The 18875-nt window shown below is 54.7% G+C and overlaps 1 protein-coding gene across 2 annotated transcripts in view; it reads left to right on the forward strand.

Moving 5' to 3' along the window:
- Positions 1-18875, forward strand: part of ADGRA2 (adhesion G protein-coupled receptor A2) — a 45554-nt gene that overhangs the window by 19334 nt on the left and 7345 nt on the right. For both annotated transcript variants that reach the window (XM_032143634.2, XM_032143635.2), the window contains exons 3-12: positions 12222-12293; positions 12595-12666; positions 12793-12864; positions 13156-13319; positions 14015-14228; positions 14729-14893; positions 16310-16508; positions 16993-17142; positions 17272-17433; positions 18498-18722. In XM_032143634.2, the coding sequence (XP_031999525.1) occupies positions 12222-12293; positions 12595-12666; positions 12793-12864; positions 13156-13319; positions 14015-14228; positions 14729-14893; positions 16310-16508; positions 16993-17142; positions 17272-17433; positions 18498-18722 (1495 nt within the window). The remainder of the gene's footprint in view (positions 1-12221; positions 12294-12594; positions 12667-12792; positions 12865-13155; positions 13320-14014; positions 14229-14728; positions 14894-16309; positions 16509-16992; positions 17143-17271; positions 17434-18497; positions 18723-18875) is intronic.

Below are 18875 nucleotides of genomic sequence, written 5' to 3' on the forward strand. Positions count from 1 at the left end.
ACACACACACACACACACACACACACACACACACACACGGCTGGGTGCGGTGGCTCATGCCCATAATCCCAGTACTTTGGGAGGCCAAAGTGGGTGGATCACGAGGTCAGGAGTTTGAGACCAGCCTGGCCAACATGGTAAAACCCCGTCTCTACTAAAAATACAAAAATTAGCCGGGCATGGTGGCGTGCGACTGTAGTCCCAGCTGCTCAGGAGGCTGAGGCAGGAGAATTGCTTGAACCCGGGAGGTGGAGCCTGCAGTGAGCTGAGATTGCGCCACTGCACTCCAGCCTGGGGGACAGAGCAAGACTCTGTCTCAAAAAGAAAACAAAACACACACACACACACACACACACACACACACACACACGTAGATTAGGGCTCTTGTCAAGTTCAAAGGAGGTGTCAACAAAGTCCAAAGAAGTAATGGAGACACAGTATGGATGTGACATGGTGTTGACATCTCTCACCATGACAGCAGCCTCGTGAGGGAGCCTCCGTGACACCTATTCCACAGTGGAAGGGAAAGCCTCTGGCCCCAAGCCCCCGAAGCTGGGAGGAAAGAGTGATGGCCTGGCTGGGTTCCTGGGAGTGGGAAGGCACAAATCCCATATTTGGGCAGAAAGGTAGAGCAGGCTGTCTACCAATCTGGGACAAGCTGGGGATAGCAGGGGGACCTGCGATGGTGACAGCGACATTTGCACACAGCTCCATGACTAGGTCCTTCTGACCATCTGCTCTGTGGCTCACAGACAGAGTGGTCTTGATGCAGAGAAAGGGCTGCCACCAAGCTGCTATCTAAGTCTCCTTGGTGCCAGGCATGGTGGCTCACACCAGTAATTCCAAAGCTTTGGGAGGCAGGCAGATTGCTTGAGCTCAGGAGCTCAAGACCAGTCTGGGCAACATAATGAGACCCTGTCTCTAGAAAAAAAAATTTTTTTTTAATTAGCCAGGCATGGTGGTATGCACCCATAGTTCCAGCTACTCGGGAGGCTGAGGTGGGAATCGCTTGAGCTGGGGAAGTTGAGGCTGCAGTGAGCCATAATTGTGCCACTGCACTCCAGCTTGGGCAAAAGAGTGAGACCCTGTCTCTCTAAATAAATAAATAAATAGGCCAGGCATGGTGGCTCATGCCTGTAATCCCAGCACTTTGGGAGTCCAAGGCTGTCGGATCACCTGAGGTTAGGAGTTCAAGACCAGCCTGGACAACATGGTGAAGCCCTGTCTCTACTAAAAATACAAAAATTAGCTGGGTGTGGTGGTGGGTGCCTGTAATCCCAGCTACTCGGGAGGCTGAGGCAGGGAGAATTGCTTGAACCCGGGAGGCATAGGTTGCAGTGAGCTGAGATCGTGCCATTGTACTCCAGCCTGGGTGACAGAGCAAGACTCCAGCTCTAGATAAATAAATAAATAAATAAATAAATGTAAAAGTCCTCTTGGGTGCCAACAAAGAGGGAAAGCGGCTAAGCATTTGAGAGCTCTGTGTCCTCTGCTCAGCCCAGGCTTGGTCTTGGAGGCAGTCTTGGAGTCGCAGGAAACCAGATGTCCTTCCAGGGGTCTTTGGAGGAAGGCAAGCCGCAGTGGCCTCTTCAGCCCCTGCCCTGCCCCTCTCAGGCTGGCACCTCCTGCAGTGGCTCTTCCTCCTCCTCCTTAGCACACACAAGTGAGAAGGTGCTGCCCAGAGCCCCTGGTGGCCTCACTGACATCTCCCCTTCTTCAGCCTTGCCCCTGTCTCCTTGTCCTTCAGTGTCATGAGAGCACATTTTTCTGATGAAGATGAAAAGATGGCCTGTCCTTCTCCAGCGCCAAGACTATGGAGGCCGCATAGCAAGTGCACCCTGAGCATGGCAGGCAGTCAGAAGAACCAGGGCAGCAGCAGCTCACGAGAGGCAACATCTGGCTTGATGCCGAGTCGTGCGATGTAGGAGCAGCACTAGAGTGGGAATTCTAAACGCTGAGTCCCAGCTCCTGCTCTGTGCTGATCACCCTATCCATTCATTCTGTAGGTGCTCACTGAGCCCTTCTATGTGCCACGCTCTGTCCTAGGCATTGGGAGTGAACACAGGAGATCAGGTGCCTGCCCTCCCGGCCCTTACCTCTACTGATAGGACCCAGAAAATAGCAAATAGGTGTGTGGTGTGTCTGGAGGCCTAAGTGCAGCAGAGAAAAACAAGACAGGATAAGGAGGAGAGAAAGCAAGAGGGCCAGGGGTGCTATTTTATGTAGTGAGGTCAGGAAGGCCTTGCTGGTGACATGCCTGGGCATGAGACCTGAAGGGACGAGAAAGGAAGCCCAGAGCTCTCAGGAAGGATGAAGAGAGCAGGCATTGCCAAGGCCCCTGGGTTCAGGGAATGCCTGGGGAGTCTGAGAAACAGAAGGGCAGTGTGAGCTGGCAGAGCGAGCCAGGGGGAGGTGGCAGGAGACAGGTAGGATGTGATGCCAGGGTGGGTACTGGGGTGGCCTTCGATTCCTCATTGTCAGAAGAGCTAGGGTAGATGGGGTGATTTGGGAGGTGCATTATGGATCTAAAATTCTATGATCCTTGGATGTGTGTGGGACACCCACAGCGCCCATAGGGAGAAGGTGATCACAGAACCCAGTGACAGGGCCAGGCTTTCCAAAGGAGGGGCCATCTGGGCAGAAGGGTGTGCCATGGGCAGCAGGACAGGGATGGTGCTTGTTCAGGGCTGGAGGAGCTCAGGGTCTCCAACGTGGTCACTGATCACTGCTGTATTTATATATACAAATACTTGTTATTATTTTTTGAGATGGAGTCTCTCTCTGTCACCAGGCTGGAGTGCAGTGGCACGATCTCGGCTCAGTGCAACCTCTGCCTCCTTGGTTTAAGTGATTCTCCTGCCTCAGCTTCCCAAGTAACTGGGATTACAGGCACACGCCAAGACGCCCAGCTAATTTTTGTATTTTTAGTAGAGACAGTGTTTCACCATGTTGGCCAGGATGAGGATGGTCTCGATCTCTTGACCTTGTGATCCGCCCACCTCGGCCTTCCAAAGTGCTGGAATTACAGGCATGAGCCACCGTGCCTGGCCTTTTTTTTTCTTTTTTGAGACAGCGTCTCACTCTGTCACCCAGTCTAGAGTGCAGTGTCACAATCTTGGCTCACTGCAACCTCCACCTCCCAGGTTCAATTGATTCTCCTGCCTCAGACTCCTGAATAGCTGGGATTACAGGTACGTACCACCACACCTGGCTAATTCTTGTATTTTTAATAGAGACCGGGTTTCACCATGTTGGCCAGGCTGGTCTCAAACTCCTGACCTCAAGTGATCCGCCCGCCTCGGCCTTCCAAAGTGCTGGGATTACAGGCATGAGCCACCACATCTGGCCACGAAGATATTTTTTAAAAAGGAATTGATTGACATGATTGTGGGGGCTGACAGACCCCATATCTGTAGGGCAGGCCAGCAGTCTGAGAAGTCAGACAGGAGCAGATGCTGCAGTCTTGGGGCAGAATTTCTTCTCTAGGAAGCCTCAGTGTCTGCTCTTAAGGCCTTCAGCTGATTGGATGAGGCCCACCCACATCATATAGGAGCATCTCCTTCACATGAGGTCAGCTGATGGAAGATGTCAACCACATCTACAAAATACCTGCACAGGGACATCTAGATTCATGTGTGATTAAACCACTGGGTACTATAGCCTTGGTCAAGCTGACACAAAACTAACCATCACAACCACTATCCCCCTAGAAGGAGAGGGCCCTTGGGTAATACAGATGCTGGGCCTCCCTCCTGGAGATTCTAATTCATCTGTCCCATGGGGCCTGGGAATTTTTTACATGCTATGCAGGCAATTCTCATGCTCATCCAGGTTAGGTGCCAGTGGGCAAGATGACCCCTAGACTGAGGGCCTATTCATCAGGAATAAGACTCCACGGGCTGGCATGTAGTTGGTGCTCAGGAAACACTGATCCCTCTGTCCTGTCAAATTCAGATGTCTAGGCTTGGGCGGCTGAGGCCATGGCAACTTGACATCCCACAGTCTATGAGCAGCACGTCCCGTGGGAGGGTTGGGGCCCAGTCTGCTAACTGAAACGGAAGCTCCAGGCTGTTGCAGAATGTGCGTGCATGGCCTCCTTGGCTGAGAGCCCCTTGGGCCTTTGCAAATGGGCTGTGTGTACGTGAGGGGGTCGCCTTGTTGGGCAGGAGCTGGAGTAGATCTGTGTGGTATCTGTTTTGCAATGCAGGGTCCTGAGGCCAGCATGGGCAGGGTGGGCAAGGAAGAGGCCACAGAGCAGATGCCCAGTGGGGATATGTCAGAGATGATCGTCCAGAGAGGTTGGGGGTAGGGGTGGAGATGGGGGGCACACGCCTTTATCAGCCAGGTAGGATAGACAGGAAGACCTGAAACAGAGCCCCGCAGAAACACCTCCTGGGCCACCCAGGGAGTGTACAGAAGACCTGCCTTGCACCTCTGGGCCCTCTCTCTCCCCCACCACCCTCCAGCATGGCCAAGACTGTTTCTTGCCCAAAGGAAAGACTTTTGGGGCAGAGAGGAGCTGATGAAAGAGCACGGGACTCCATTTGGTGTGAAAAGCAGCCTGGAATGGAATCATCCCTCCTTCTTTCACCTTCCGGTGCCTCTCCCAGCCCTGGGTTACTCACCTGGAAAATGGGGCTATGAGGAGTTGTTACAGGAACAGAGGAAGAGTTCCTCACACAGAATGCATGGCAGCACAGGCTTCCAGTATATGGCAGGCAGTTGCCTTCCCCTCTGAAGGTTTCCCAGTTGCTAGATGTTACCCTGGCCGCCTATCATTTGCATAGATTTGCCTACAGTTCCCAGCCTTGAGCAGGCAATTGTGTAGCTGAAATATACATGCTCCAAGTACAGCTGGTGATTCATTCCCCGGGATCCCCTGCCAAGCACATGCAATGGGGAGCAGGCCGCAGGAAGACTTTTCTGGGGGGCTCTGAGGGTGTCAGTCACAGTAAGATGCCTCTAGACCAGGGACCAAGCCAGCTAGGGCAGACAGCCCGAAGAGAGGCCAAGGGAGCGAGACTACGTGCCTGCCAGCGTATGGGTCTGTGTGGACACCGGCCCCCAGAGGCTCGTGCACGGCTAAAGGAGTCTGGGGAGGGGAGCCCGGTCAGCCCCGGGATGATTTGTCATTACTTAATGAGATTAATGAGCCCCGGGGGCTGGTATGCAGGGGTGCTGAGGCGCTCATTAGAAGCAGATGCTCATGGGAACGAACGAAAGTGGCGGCCTGGGGGTGGAGTGAGGCTCGCCCCACGCCAGGTGGCTTCCATTAATCTGTGGGCGGGGCTGAGGGTGAGGCTGCTGGGCTCTGTCCCTCCTCCCCTCCCCATCCCCAACAACACCGGGGAGGAATGCCACAGGCAAGCTGCCTGGACTCTGGCACCACTGAGGCCCAGGAGGGAAGGCTGATGTGTTCAGGGACAGCCCTCTTGTTGGCCATGGTAGCCCCCATGCCTGGCATGGGGTACATGCTCAATAAATAACCTGTGGATTGTTATCAGAGACAAGAGGGGCCTGGAGGATGGGACTAGAACCTCTCCCTTCCTCCCCTAGACACTTCTATACCTGCAGGGTGTCCTGGCCCACTTCTCAGCCAGCCCCCACTTTCTAGTGAACCCTGGAAGTCTTGTAGGCCCAGGGAAGGCTGCTTTGTGGCCTCCGAACCTATAATTTGGTTTTCAAAACCACAAGCAGGGAGGTCTGTGGGGGCCAGAGGGAGTTGACTCTCTGCCACCCCACCCTGCCTGTATGTGGGTACACACACACACACACACACACACACAGACACACGGTCATAAAAACTCACATGCTCTTTAACAGCTCTAGTGAGATATAATTTACGTGCCATAAAAGTTCACCCGTTTAAAAAAAAGTGTGCAATCCAGTGGTTTCTAGTATATTTTACAGAATTGTGTAATCACCATAATCTAATTTTAGAACATTTTCATCATCTGCAAAAGAAACCTTGAATCATTAACAGTCACTCCTCATTCCTCCACCCCCTCTTCCCCCAGCCCAAGCAACCACTAATCTGCTTTCTGTCTATAGATCTATAAATCTGCCTGTTCTGGACATTTTCTATAAATGAAATCATGCAACAGGTAATATTCTTTCAGCATGGTACTTTCAGGGTTCACCCATGTTATAGCACGTATCAGCACTTCGTTCCTTTTAATGGCCAGATAATATTCCATTGTATGACTACACCACATTTTGTTTATCCCTTCATCTCTTGAATATTTGGGCGGATACTACTTTTTTTTTTTTTTTTTTGAGCTGGAGTCTCACTCTGTTGCCCAGTCTGGAGTGCAGTGGTGCGATCTCGGCTTGCTGCAACCTACTCCTCCCGAGTTCAAGTGATTCTCCTGCCTCAGCCTCCTGAGGAGCTGGGATTACAGGCACGAGCCACCATGCCTGGCTAATTTTTGTATTTTTTAGTAGAGACGGGATTTCACCATGTTGGTCAGGCTGGTCTCAAACTCCTGACCTCGTGATCCGCCCGCCTCACCCTCCCAAAGTGCTGGGATCACAGGTGTGAGCCACTGCGCCCAGCCTTTTTTTTTTTTTTTTTGACAGAGTCTCACTCTAGCGCCCAGGCTAGAGTGCTAGAGTGCAGTGGCATGATCACGGCTCACTACAGCCTTGACTTCCTGGGCTCAAGCAATTCTCCTGCCTCAGCCGCCTGAGTATGTGGGACTACAGGCATGCACCACCATGCCTGGCCAATTTTTATTTTTGGTAGAGATAGGAGTCTCACTGTGTTGCTCAGGCTGGTCTCAAACTCCTGGTCTCAAGTGATCCTCCTACCTCAGCCTCCCAAAGTGTTGGGATTACAGGCTTGAGCTACCACATGTGGCCAGTTTCTACTTTTTGCTACTGCGCACAATGCTGCTGTGAACATTCAGCTATGGGTTCTTGTGTGGATGTATGTGTATTTCTCTTGGATATATACCTAGGAGTGGAATTTCTGGGTCATATGGTAACCCTAACTGTGAAACTGTTTTCCAAAGTGTCTGCACCATTTTACATTCCCACCAGTAATGTGTAAGGGTTCCAGTTCTCCACATCATCATCAACACTTGCTGGAGTCTCTCTTTTTTATTACAGCTGTCTTAGTGGGTGTCAAGTGGCTTTGATTTGCATTTCCCTTACTGCTGGTGATGTTGAGCATCTTTGCATGGGCTTATTGGCCATTTGTGTGTCTTCTTGGATAAAATGTCTATTCAGATCCTTTGCCCATTTTTTTCAACTGGGTTATTTGTCTTTTTGCTATTGAGTTGTAAGAGTCTTGTATATATTCTAAATAGACATCCCTTATCAGATCTGATTTGCAAATATTTTCTCTCATTCTGTGGTTCTCTTTCACTTTCTTGATGATATCCTTTAAGGTGCAATTTTTTTTTTTTTTTTTTTTTTGAGATGGAGTTTCACTCTTGTTGCCCAAGCTGGAGTGCAATGGCATGATCTCGGCTCACTGCAATCTCCGCCTTGTAGGTTCAAGTGATTCTCCTGCCTCAGCCTCCTGAGTAGCTGGGATTACAGGCGTGCGCCACCACACCCAGCTAATTTTTGTATTTTTAGTGGAGATGGGTTTCACCATGTTGGTCAGGCTGGTCTTGAACTCCTGACCTCATGATCTGCCCGCCTTGGCCACCCAGAGTTCTGGGATTGCATGCATGAGCCACCATGCCCAGCCTGCCCGTTTTTTTCAACTGGATTATTTGTCTTTTTGCTATTGAGTTGTAAGAGTTCTGTATATATTCTAAATAGACATCCCTTATCAGATCTGATTTGCAAATATTTTCTCTCATTCTGTGGTTCTCTTTCACTTTCTTGATGGTATCCTTTAAGGTGCAATTTTTTTTTTTTTTTTTTTTTTTTTGAGACGGAGTTTTGCTCCTGTTGCCCAGGCTGGAGTGCAATGGTGTGATCTCAGCTCACTGCAACCTCCACCTCCCGGGTTCAAGCGATTCTCCTGCCTCAGCCTCCTGAATAGCTGAGATTACAAGGCTCCTGCCACCACACCCGGCTAATTTTTTGTATTTTTAGTAGAGACAGGGTTTCAACGTGTTAGCCAGGCTGGTCTCAAACTCCTGACCTTAGGTGATCTACCTGCCTCAGCCTCCCAAAGTGCTGGGATTACAGGCATGAGCCACTCACCTGGCCAAAGGTGTAAAATTTTTAAGTTGTTATTAAGTCCAACTTAACAATCTTTACTTTGTTTCCTATTTCACCCCGTTTTGCTTTTTCTGAACTTTTATTAATCCGTTACTCCCTCCTCCTTTCATTGCTTCTGCTCACAAACTCACTCTTACACACTCAGCTCCCAAAGCCTCTGTTTTCCCAACGATGGCATGGGGCATGATTTGCTCCCAGGAATCCTCCCTCCACATCTGGCTTAGGGGAATCTTCCTCCTGCATATTGACAGAGATACATGGAAGGGGTGGCCTGGAGTCAAGGGGCAATGGGTAGCAGGGAGGGGAAGCGCCATCAACACCCTTCGTCTTTACCAGGTTCCAAGGACAGGGCTCTGTGGAAGCATATCTGCGCATGCTTCCACAAGCTACTCTAGCTTCACCTGAGAAATGGAGGGTTCAGATCAGACCATCCAGCAAAGGGCTTCTATCATTTTTTTTTAAGAGTCTCACTCTGTCGTCCAGGCTGGAGTGTAGCAGTGTCAAGATCTCAGCTCACTGCAGCCTCCACCTCCCAAGTTCAGGCGATTCTCCTGCCTCAGCCTTCCGTGTAGCTGGAATTACAGGCGCCCGCCACCACACTCACTGGCTAATTTTTTTTTTTTTTTTTTTTTAGTAGAGACGGGGTTTCACCATGTTGGCCAGGCTGGTCTCGAACTCCTGACCTCAGGTGATCTGCCCACCTCAGCCTCCCAAAGTGCAGGGATTACAGTGTGAGCCACCGCGCCCAGCCAGGGCTTCTTAACTTGGGCTCTACGCCCCCCTGGAAATTGTATGCATAGTGATGGGTGTAGTGAGTTTTTCTGGGGCAGAAGTTCATGGCCTTCATAGGTCTTCAAAAGGATGTGCTAAGCAAGAAACGCTCAAAACAACCAGGCTATAGGAGACTTGCTGGTCCCAAAAATGTCCAAGTCTTATGGCAGCATTTCTCCTGCCCCGAGGGAGGACATAGCTTCTTACCCAGAGGGACCAGGCAGCATCGGCTTCCCATGGGTCCTTCAGGCTCTCAGAGCTCGGCCCAGGGAGCCGAGACAGGCCAGCTCCCAAGAACACTCCTGGGGGCTGCCTTGGTCACCCCGAGGCTCCTCCCCAGGCGGGCTCGAGGCAAGGGAGAAGGCATGCCCACCCTCCGTGGAGGTGGAGGCGCCCTCTCCAAGACCCCAGCATGGCTGGGCTGCAGGAAATCGAGGGCAGGAAGAGAGGCTGGGGCCTGGGTGCCGCCTCGCTCCCATCTGCAGAGCATCAGTGGGGCAGGCTGGTGGGGGCTTTTGAGGGGGGCCGGGGAGGAAATGAGAATAAACACAAGTGAGTGGGGAGGGAAGGGGGGCTGTGCCTAAGCCCCTTGGCAGCCCATGAAGGGAAGTGACACAATGAGGAATGTGTTTCTCTCTGCCCGTCCCCGACGTGGGGGTGGGAGGCTGAGCCCTGAGAATGGCCAGACCCCAACAGGGGCCAGGGGGCACAGGCTGGGACAGCCCCAGAGGGGCAGGCGGTGAGGATGGGGTCTGGCGGCAAAACGGTGGGGGCTGGGCCGGAGGGGCACCCCTGGCAGCCAGGATACTTATCCTGCATCCCTCTCCCTCAGCCAGGGGCCTAGGATCAGTGTCCTGGCACAGTCCCTGTGTGCGCCCCACTGGGGGGCACCTCTCAGCACACCCCAGCGTGGAAGCCATCCCTCCTCTAGGGAACTGGCCCCTTCTGGTGGCCCCTTCCCTTCCTTCTCCAGGGACTTGGGGTCATGGAGGCTGGCTGAGTCCTTCGAGTCCTTCCTATGGGAAGGAGCTGAGGGTGAGGGCTCCCCTGGCCGTGGGAAGGGCTGTGCACAGTGTTTCTGTCCCCAAGCGGGACTGTGCACAAACAGGCCCCCTGGTGGGACAGTACGTCCCCGTCCTGAACACCCATTTCCTCTCCTCCCAGCGGGCAGCCGGCTTGGTTAACCCCCTCCTGCCCAGTAATCCAGAGACGTTGATGAGGCTGTGGTGGGCAGGGCCAAGAGCCTCCTCAGCCCCCACCCCTGACCCCCTCCTCCATCTGGGCTGAGGGGTGGCAGGGCCTGGGAAAGCAAGTGGGCCCCAGAAATCTCTGTGGCTCTCCTGTCTTCCCGCCACAGCCCCTTCAGACAGGGGTCCCCAACCCTTGCCTGCTGCCTCACAATCTCATGCCAGTGGGTGGGAGCCAAGAGGCCACTCTCTCCATCTCAGACCCAGGACAGGGAGGCCTGCTGGGCTGTGAGCCCCATGAGCTCTATGGAGCCTGAAGCCTGTCCTGGTTTAGCTCAGGAAAGAGCCAGCTGGCCTTTGAGTAGGTGGGCAATTGGCCCCACCCACCCTGCCTTCTAGGCATCTATCCCTGGCTGTGCAGGGCACAGAGGACAGGGTGAGGGAGAAGGCCAGTGAGCAGGCACCCACCTTGGTCATCTGTGGTCCTGCCTGCCCCAAGAGCCCAGGGGCCTGCCCTGGCAGGTGTGGGGTTGGGGCAGGCAGATACCCAGCAGGTCGCCTGTGGGTGGGCACTGTCTCCTCAGCCCTGTCCCTGCAGCCCCGGGGGCAGGTGAGGAAGGGGGCAGAGAGTTGTGCCCAGGCCATGATTGAATTTGAGCCACAGACTCAGGGCTGGAAGGCTGCGGACTTACCTGCCGCTCACTCCTCTAGGCCAGGTTTGGCCCCTGGGATCCCTGGGGGGTCACAGCCCCCTTCTGTCCTGTCTCCCGACACTGCGGGCTCCTGTGGAGACCCATGGAGAAGACAGGACTGAGGACCTTAAACAAGCTGTCACCTCCCTGGCTTCCTCATCTGAAGGAGGAGGCTGGACAGGACTTACACCCCTGCCCTGGCGAGGAGCCAGGCAGAGTCCACCTGGGCCTCGTCCAGCCACCTGACCTGTTTCCTCGCCTGTCAGACAGAGAGGGGCACAGGGATAAAACAGCCATAAAAATACCCCCCTTGGCTGAGTGCGGTGGCTCACACTTGTAACCCCAGCACTTTGGGAGGCCCAGGCGGGAGGATCACTTGAGCCCAGGAGTTCAGGACCAGCCTGGGCAACATAGTGGGAACCTGTCTCTACCAAAAAAAAAAAAATTTTTTTTTAATTAGCAGGGTGTAGTGGCGCACACCTGTGGTGCCAGTTGCTTGGGAGGCAGAGGTTGGAGGATGGCTTGGGCCCAGGAATTTGAGGTTACAATGAGCCACGATCACACCACTGCACTCCAGCCTGGGTGACAGAGAGACCCTGCCTCAAAAACAAAACAAAACAAAACAAAAAAACTACCCCTCCCATGTGCCCCCTCCCCTGCCCACAAAGGCCAGGCTCAAGAAGCTTCTACCTTTGTATAGCAATTTACAAAAGACCATGACACCTATTTTCAAATGCTTCCCAGGGCAACCCCGGAGACCTGCAGGGCAGCCCGGAGGTGGGGCAGGGTGGGAAAGGAGGCCTCCTAACTCTCAATCCAGGGCGCTTTCCGTGTCGTCCGAGGCCCTTGTGATCCCATCTCTTGGCTTCTTCATCCTCTCTCTGTTCTGACCAGTGCCCCCTGATGGTAGCCAGGGGTGGTTCTTTTTTTTTTTTTTTTTTTTTTTTTTTTTTTTTTTTGGCTTTGTTCTTTTTCGGTGGGGGGGGTGATTTCCCCTTTTATGGAGATGGAGTCTCGCTCTGTCGCCCAGGCTGGAGTACAGTGGTGCGATCTTGGCTCCCTGCAGCCTCCGCCTCCCGGGTTCAAGCAATTCTCCTGCCTAGCTGGGACTACAGGTGCATGCTGCCACGCCTGGCTAATTTTTATTTTATTTTATTTTTTTTTATTTTTAGTAGAGACGGGGTTTCACCATGTTGGCCAGGATGGCCTTGATCGGGGTGGTTCTTTAATCCCACCTCCCACCCAGTGCTGAGGAGAGCAGAGGTTTAGCAGGAAGTCAAGTCCCTGAGAAACCCAGCAACAACACCACGGTGACAGTGAGGACCCCTCCCAGGGAGCAGGGCAGCTCCAGTGGGGAGAGGTGTGAGGGCCTCTGCACTTGCCTCTGCAGGGACCTGAGGAACAACATCATCAGCACGGTGCAGCCCGGCGCCTTCCTGGGCCTGGGGGAGCTGAAGCGCTTGTGAGTGGCATGCCCTCCCCTGACCCCCACCCCTCCCCTCCTGAGGGAGAAAGTCACCCCTCCTGCTCCATGCCCACCCCTTTCCTCTCACCCACCCACACCTGCCCCTCCTTTCCGCTCTGGTGCCTTGGCTGGGGTCAAAGGAGCCGGCATTTCCAGTCCAGCTGTGGCCTGGCCCCAACCTCATCTCCTTGTTCATCCCACCCCCCACCCAAGCCCCGGCCCCACCCATGTGTTCCTCACAAGTGGACCCGCGTGCTGCCACGTGGCCGACTCGCTGAGGCTGCCTGTGTCTCTCTAGAGATCTCTCCAACAACCGGATTGGCTGTCTCACCTCCGAGACCTTCCAGGGCCTCCCCAGGCTTCTCCGACTGTGAGTGATGGGGTGAGAAGTGGGGAGGGGAGGAGAGGGAAGAAGTGCATAGGAAGCAAAATGTGGCCCCCAACCCGCCCATGGACACCCTAAGACCCCATCTCAGTTGTCCCCTGTCCCCTGCAGAAACATATCTGGAAACATCTTCTCCAGTCTGCAACCTGGGGTCTTTGATGAGCTGCCAGCCCTTAAGGTTGTGTGAGTATCTCTTCCTAGTGCGAGGACCCAGACCCCTGTCCCTTTCTCTGCCCAGGAGGGATGTATAAGCATCATGACCACCAGGACCGGCCTCACGAGTGGCCACAGCAGACAGTGCCTGAAATGCCCCCATGATCACCTTCCCGCAATGGCCCGGGGCAGAGATGGTGCACATAGACCCGATTCTGCGCCTCCTACCCTCTCCAGCCTTGTCCCTCCCTGGGGCCCCAGGCCACCCATGAGCCCACACTCCCTCTGCTCTGCTCCGTGACCCCTCTGCCCACCCTGCAGGGACTTGGGCACCGAGTTCCTGACCTGCGACTGCCACCTGCGCTGGCTGCTGCCCTGGGCCCAGAATCGCTCCCTGCAGCTATCGGAGCACACGCTCTGTGCTTACCCCAGTGCCCTGCATGCGCAGGCCCTGGGCAGCCTCCAGGAGGCCCAGCTCTGCTGTGGTGAGCAAGTCCCCCCAACTACACATCTACCAGGGACCCTGCCTCTCCACCAACCCAGGGCCCAGACACGAGCCTCCCCTCAGACCCACAGATTTTTACCTTTGTATTGCAATTTGCAAAAGACCACGACACTGAGTCCTGCTCTTGCATTTAGGGAGACCTTATCTTTATGTATAAATCACCATCTGAGATGTGCTGCCCAGCACAAAAAGGCTTTTCTGTGCTCTCTTTCATTACAGGTTTGCAACAGCTATCCCACAAAAAGAATCACATTTACTATCCCAGTGACCCTCCCTGTGAGGCAGGGCCGGTGTTATTCTCCCCACTCCGCCTATGACTGTGCGCTGGGCGTGTCCTCCAGGGCATCCCCTTTCCCTCGGTGTCCTGGGGTCAGTCCTCCATCAGCTTTTCTAAGCCCCCTTGGGACTGCTTGTTTATGTTTTCATCTGGCCCCACCTCTTGGGGTAACACGTGTGCTGAGAAAGGAGCACTTTTCTTTGTCCAAAAACCGCCTGTCCCTCCCCTTTACCCTTATCCCTGGAGACTTTCTCTTGACCCCTTTTCCTTCCCAGCTGGAGCAGGCTACAGGCCAAGGGCCCCGTCCCACCCCGCCCCATCCTGCTGGACTCTCCCTCACATGTGCAGCCTCACATGCGTGTGCACTCGGGCCTCACGCCTGGTGTCTCCTCCCACAGAGGGGGCCCTGGAGCTGCACACACACCATCTCATCCCGTCCCTACGCCAAGTGGTATTCCAGGGGGATCGGCTGCCCTTCCAGTGCTCTGCCAGCTACCTGGGCAACGACACCCACATCCGCTGGTACCATAACCGAGCCCCTGTGGAGGGTGATGAGCAGGCCGGCATCCTCCTGGCCGAGAGCCTCATCCACGACTGCACCTTCATCACCAGGTATGAGCCCCGCTGCCCCTCCTCAGGCCTCAGCATGGGGTTGGGGGGCCTACCCTACCCGTCACCACCCTGCAAAAGAGCTGCCCCCAGATGTGTTCCTGGGAGAATGTGCGTGTATATTTATGGAAAGCTTGGACTAAGTTATCAATGGTCTAGATAGAGGCTAGAAATAAATATCTGATAGAACAAAATGATGATACTTGACATCTCTTTAGTGCTCTTACACTGTATAGAGTGGCTCCTATCTATGGCACCAGATTTAATCTCTACAGTAGACCTGCAAGAGAGATACTATCGGCTCCATGATAAGGATGGGGAAATCGAAGCTCAAAAAAAACAGTATCATAAGGCCAATCAGAATAAAAGGAGTGCGTACTTGCATTCCTTGTTTCATTAAAGAAAAAAGGACCTGCAGCTAATGTCGTAGGACGGTGCTGAGGGAGGGCGACGTGGCTGGGCCCAAGGGTGACTCACGAGCTAGCTCCGCCTGCCACCCGCAGTGAGCTGACGCTGTCTCACATCGGCGTGTGGGCCTCAGGCGAGTGGGAGTGCACCGTGTCCATGGCCCAGGGCAACGCCAGCAAGAAGGTGGAGATCGTGGTGCTGGAGACCTCTGCCTCCTACTGCCCCGCCGAGCGTGTCGCCAACAACCGCGGGGACTTCAGGTTTGGCCCGCTCCACCCTGTAGAGGGCTGCCCAGCCCCCAACCCCACCCTTGCACCTGACATCACAGGTGGCCAGAGTTTCCCCATCCGATGTCTCTGTTGGGTCCTAAAGATGGAGAAGACACTTCCTTTTGTCATTCAGCCTGAAGCCTTGCTATCGAATAGATAGACTTTATGTATAAACTTACCATCTGAGGCTGGGTGCAGTGGCTCACGCCTACAATCCCAGCAGTTTGGGAGGCCAAGGCAGGCGGATCATCTGAGATTAGGAGATCAGCCTGGCCAACATGGCAAAACCCCATCTCTACCAAAAAGCACAAAAATCAGCCAGGTGTGGTGGTGCGCGCCTGTAATCCCAACTACTCAGGAGCCTGAGGCAGGAGAATCGCTTGAACCCGGTAGGCGGAGGTTGCAGTGAGCCAAGATCGCACCATTGCACTCCAGCCTCAGCCTAGGAGACAAGAGCGAGACTCCATCTCAAAAACAAACAAACAAACAAAATTACCATCTGAGATGTGCTGCACAAAAAGACTTTTTTGTTTTTGAGACAGTCTCATGCTGGAGTGCAATGGCATGATCTTGCTGCCTCAGCTTCCCCCCGGTAGCTGGCCTGTGCCACCATGCCCAGCTAATTTTTGTATTTTCAGTAGAGGGTTTCACCATGTTGGCTAGGCTGGTCTCGAACTCCTGGCCTCAAGTGATCCACCCGCCTCGGCCTCCCGAAGTGCCGGGATTACAGGCTTAAGCCACTGTGACTTTTTTAGACAGGGTCTTGCTCTTTCATCCAGGCTCCAGTGCAGTGGCACAATCATACCTCACTGCAGTCTCGAATTCCTGGGCTCAAGCAATCCTCCCACCTCTGCCTCTCGAGGAGCTGGGACTACAGGCGCAGCCACTATGCCTAGCTTATTGTGTTATTTTCTGTAGAGACAGGGTCTCACTTTGTTGCCCAGGCTGGTCTCAAACCCCTGGGCTCAAGCACTGTGCCTGGCCACAAAAAGGCTTTTATTTGCTTCCTTATATTCATAGTTTGCAAAAGCTCGCCCACAAAGAGTATCACCTTTTAAGATCCCAGTGATCCTCTCTGTTGTGCAGGAAAGCTATTATTCTCCCCACTGTACAGCTGAGAATATTGAGGCCGAGAAAGGATAAATACTTTGCCTTAAGCCATAGCAAATAAGTGGCAGAACTTGAATTTAAACTCAGAACTCTAAAGTCCAGCCCCCTATCGCCTGTGACAGCCCGGTCAGAACAAGGAGAGTGGAACTTGGGAACCCCTGGAAGGCTGGTCTGAACCCCGCTCCTGGATCCCTCCCCAAGGCCCCAAGGAGTCCGGCCTCACAGTTCTAAAGTCGGGAGAAAGGCTGTTGTTCTGAGAAGCCTGGTTCATCGGCAACTTCCTGCCTCTGCCCCCAGGTGGCCCCGAACTCTGGCTGGCATCACAGCCTACCAGTCCTGCCTGCAGTATCCCTTCACCTCAGTGCCCCTGGGCGGGGGCGCCCCGGGCACCCGAGCCTCCCGCCGGTGTGACCGTGCCGGCCGCTGGGAGCCGGGGGACTACTCCCACTGTCTCTACACCAACGACATCACCAGGGTGCTGTACACCTTCGTGCTGGTGAGGAGAGGCTGGGGCACCCCACCAGCTCTGCTTCGGGGGCACAGGGAAGGGAGAAGCCAACCTAACGGGCAAGGGGAGCCCGATCTCTGGGCCGCTGGGCTGTGCCTCCTGTCCCTGCCTGTGCAGAGCCGGGAGTCGGCTCCTCTCCTCTAGCCGCCCTCTGCTGGGGGATTCAGACCCACTGAGGCCACAGTGGGGAAGGGCACCAGTCCTCTGTCCCCATCCGGCCACCTCACGCCCCTTTACTCACCAACGCCAAAAGCAGAGTCCCACTGTCCTTACACCAGGGATGCTGGCAGTGGTGGCCTTGGGCTGTGATAGTCTCAGCCTCCTCTGCCCTCCTAGCTTGATGAGACCCAGCAGGTAGGCTGGACTCCTGTCCCCAGGCACTGAGCACTGGCACAGAGCAGAGGGTCCCCAGGGGCAGTTTGGGGGCAGAAGGAACAGGCGAGATGATCCTCTCTCTTCCCCTAATCCCCAGATGCCCATCAATGCCTCCAATGCGCTGACCCTGGCTCACCAGCTGCGTGTGTACACAGCTGAGGCCGCCAGCTTTTCAGACATGATGGACGTAGTCTATGTGGCTCAGATGATCCAGAAATTTTTGGGTTATGTCGACCAGATCAAAGAGGTGAGACTCAGCTGGACCTCAGGAGCTCGGAAAACGCCCCCATCCCTCATTTGCTCAAGCCTCTCTCTCACTCCAGCCCCTGAGTCCCAAGCCCCGCCCCTGCCCTCAGCAACTTCCCTGTCCCCCCAGCTGGTAGAGGTGATGGTGGACATGGCCAGCAACCTGATGCTGGTGGACGAGCACCTGCTGTGGCTGGCCCAGCGCGAGGACAAGGCCTGCAGCCGCATCGTGGGCGCCCTGGAGCGCATCGGGGGGGCCGCCCTCAGCCCCCATGCCCAGCACATCTCGGTGGTAATGGGGGTCAGCATAGGGGGTGGCCCTGGCATGCAGAGGAGGGAGGCGCTCCCTCTCATGCATGCACTTGCTGTGCCCCAGCTAGCAAGAGCAGCAGACGTGACAAAGTTTTGAGCCATGGGGTTCACTTCCAAGTTGTCAGGGGCAGTGCTAAGGAGAGATGGCCAGTGACCCTGGAGAAGTGATGCCAGACTCCGTGGTGGGGAACTGAGCCAAAGGGCCAGCCTGACGGGAATAAGCAGGAGGAAGAGTGAAAGGAGTAGAAGGGATGGGAGGAGGGCTTGGTGGCAGGGGGGACTCGGGATTGAGTGAAGAGTAATGGAAGTTCCCTGAGAGAAGGTGAGGGCTCCAATCCGATAACAACCACAGTACAGCATCGTGTATGTGCAAGATACTGTGCTAGGTAGGCCCTTGGGGCGATGCAAAGGGGCGAGACATGGAGCCTGCTCTACAGCTGAGTCGGGCAACAGAACTGGCATACTTAAGAGGTGAGCAAGAGGCCGGGCGCAGTGGCTCCACCTGTAATCCCAGCACTTTGGGAGGCCGAGACAGGAGAATCTCCTGAGGCCAGGAGTTGGAGACCAGCCTGGGCAACAAAGAGAGACCTGGTCTCTACAAAAAATACAAAAGTTACCCAGGAGTGTTGGCATGCGCCTGTGGTCCCAGCTACTCGGGAGGCCAAGGTGGGAGGATCACCTGAGGCCTGGAATTTGAGACTAGCCTGGGCAACATGGTGAAACCCCATCTCTAAAAAAAAAGAAAATGCTTTTAATTATATGGGCATGGTAGCATGCCTGTAGTCCCAGATACTCAGGAGGCTGAGGTGGGAGGATCACTTGAGCCCAGGATTTGTAGGCTGCAGTGAGCTGATTGTGACACTGCACTCCAGCCTGGGTGACATAGCAAGAACCTGTTCCTCTAAAAAAAAGAGAGGTGGCTTTGAAAAAACTGAGGATTGAAGGGCAGGACTACAGCCTGAGCAGACCCATTGAGAGAGATGTGCAGTCCCAAGCAGAAGGCCACCATCTCAAATGGTGGGATGACAAGGTCCCTGTCCCCAGAATGCGAGGAACGTGGCATTGGAGGCCTACCTCATCAAGCCGCACAGCTACGTGGGCCTGACCTGCACAGCCTTCCAGAGGAGGGAGGGAGGGGTGCCGGGCGCACGGCTAGGAAGCCCTGGCCAGAACCCCCCACCTGAACCTGAGCCCCCAGCTGACCAGCAGCTCCGCTTCCGCTGCACCACCGGGAAGCCCAATGTTTCTCTGTCGTCCTTCCACATCAAGGTGGGCGCTGGGGGAGGGTGAGGGGGTGGGAGAAGGGAGGCACTCAGATGCAGGTGCCTGGTGGGGGCAGTGAGAGGAGGTGGGAGGAGGGGGCTGCAAGACATCAGTGCTCTAGGGGGTCCTGGTTTCTCTGAGGAGCTCCTATGTCCCCCC

The sequence above is a fragment of the Hylobates moloch genome, unplaced genomic scaffold (genome assembly GCF_009828535.3).
Source record: "Hylobates moloch isolate HMO894 unplaced genomic scaffold, HMol_V3 SCAFFOLD_22, whole genome shotgun sequence".
Taxonomy (NCBI): Eukaryota; Metazoa; Chordata; class Mammalia; order Primates; family Hylobatidae; genus Hylobates; species Hylobates moloch.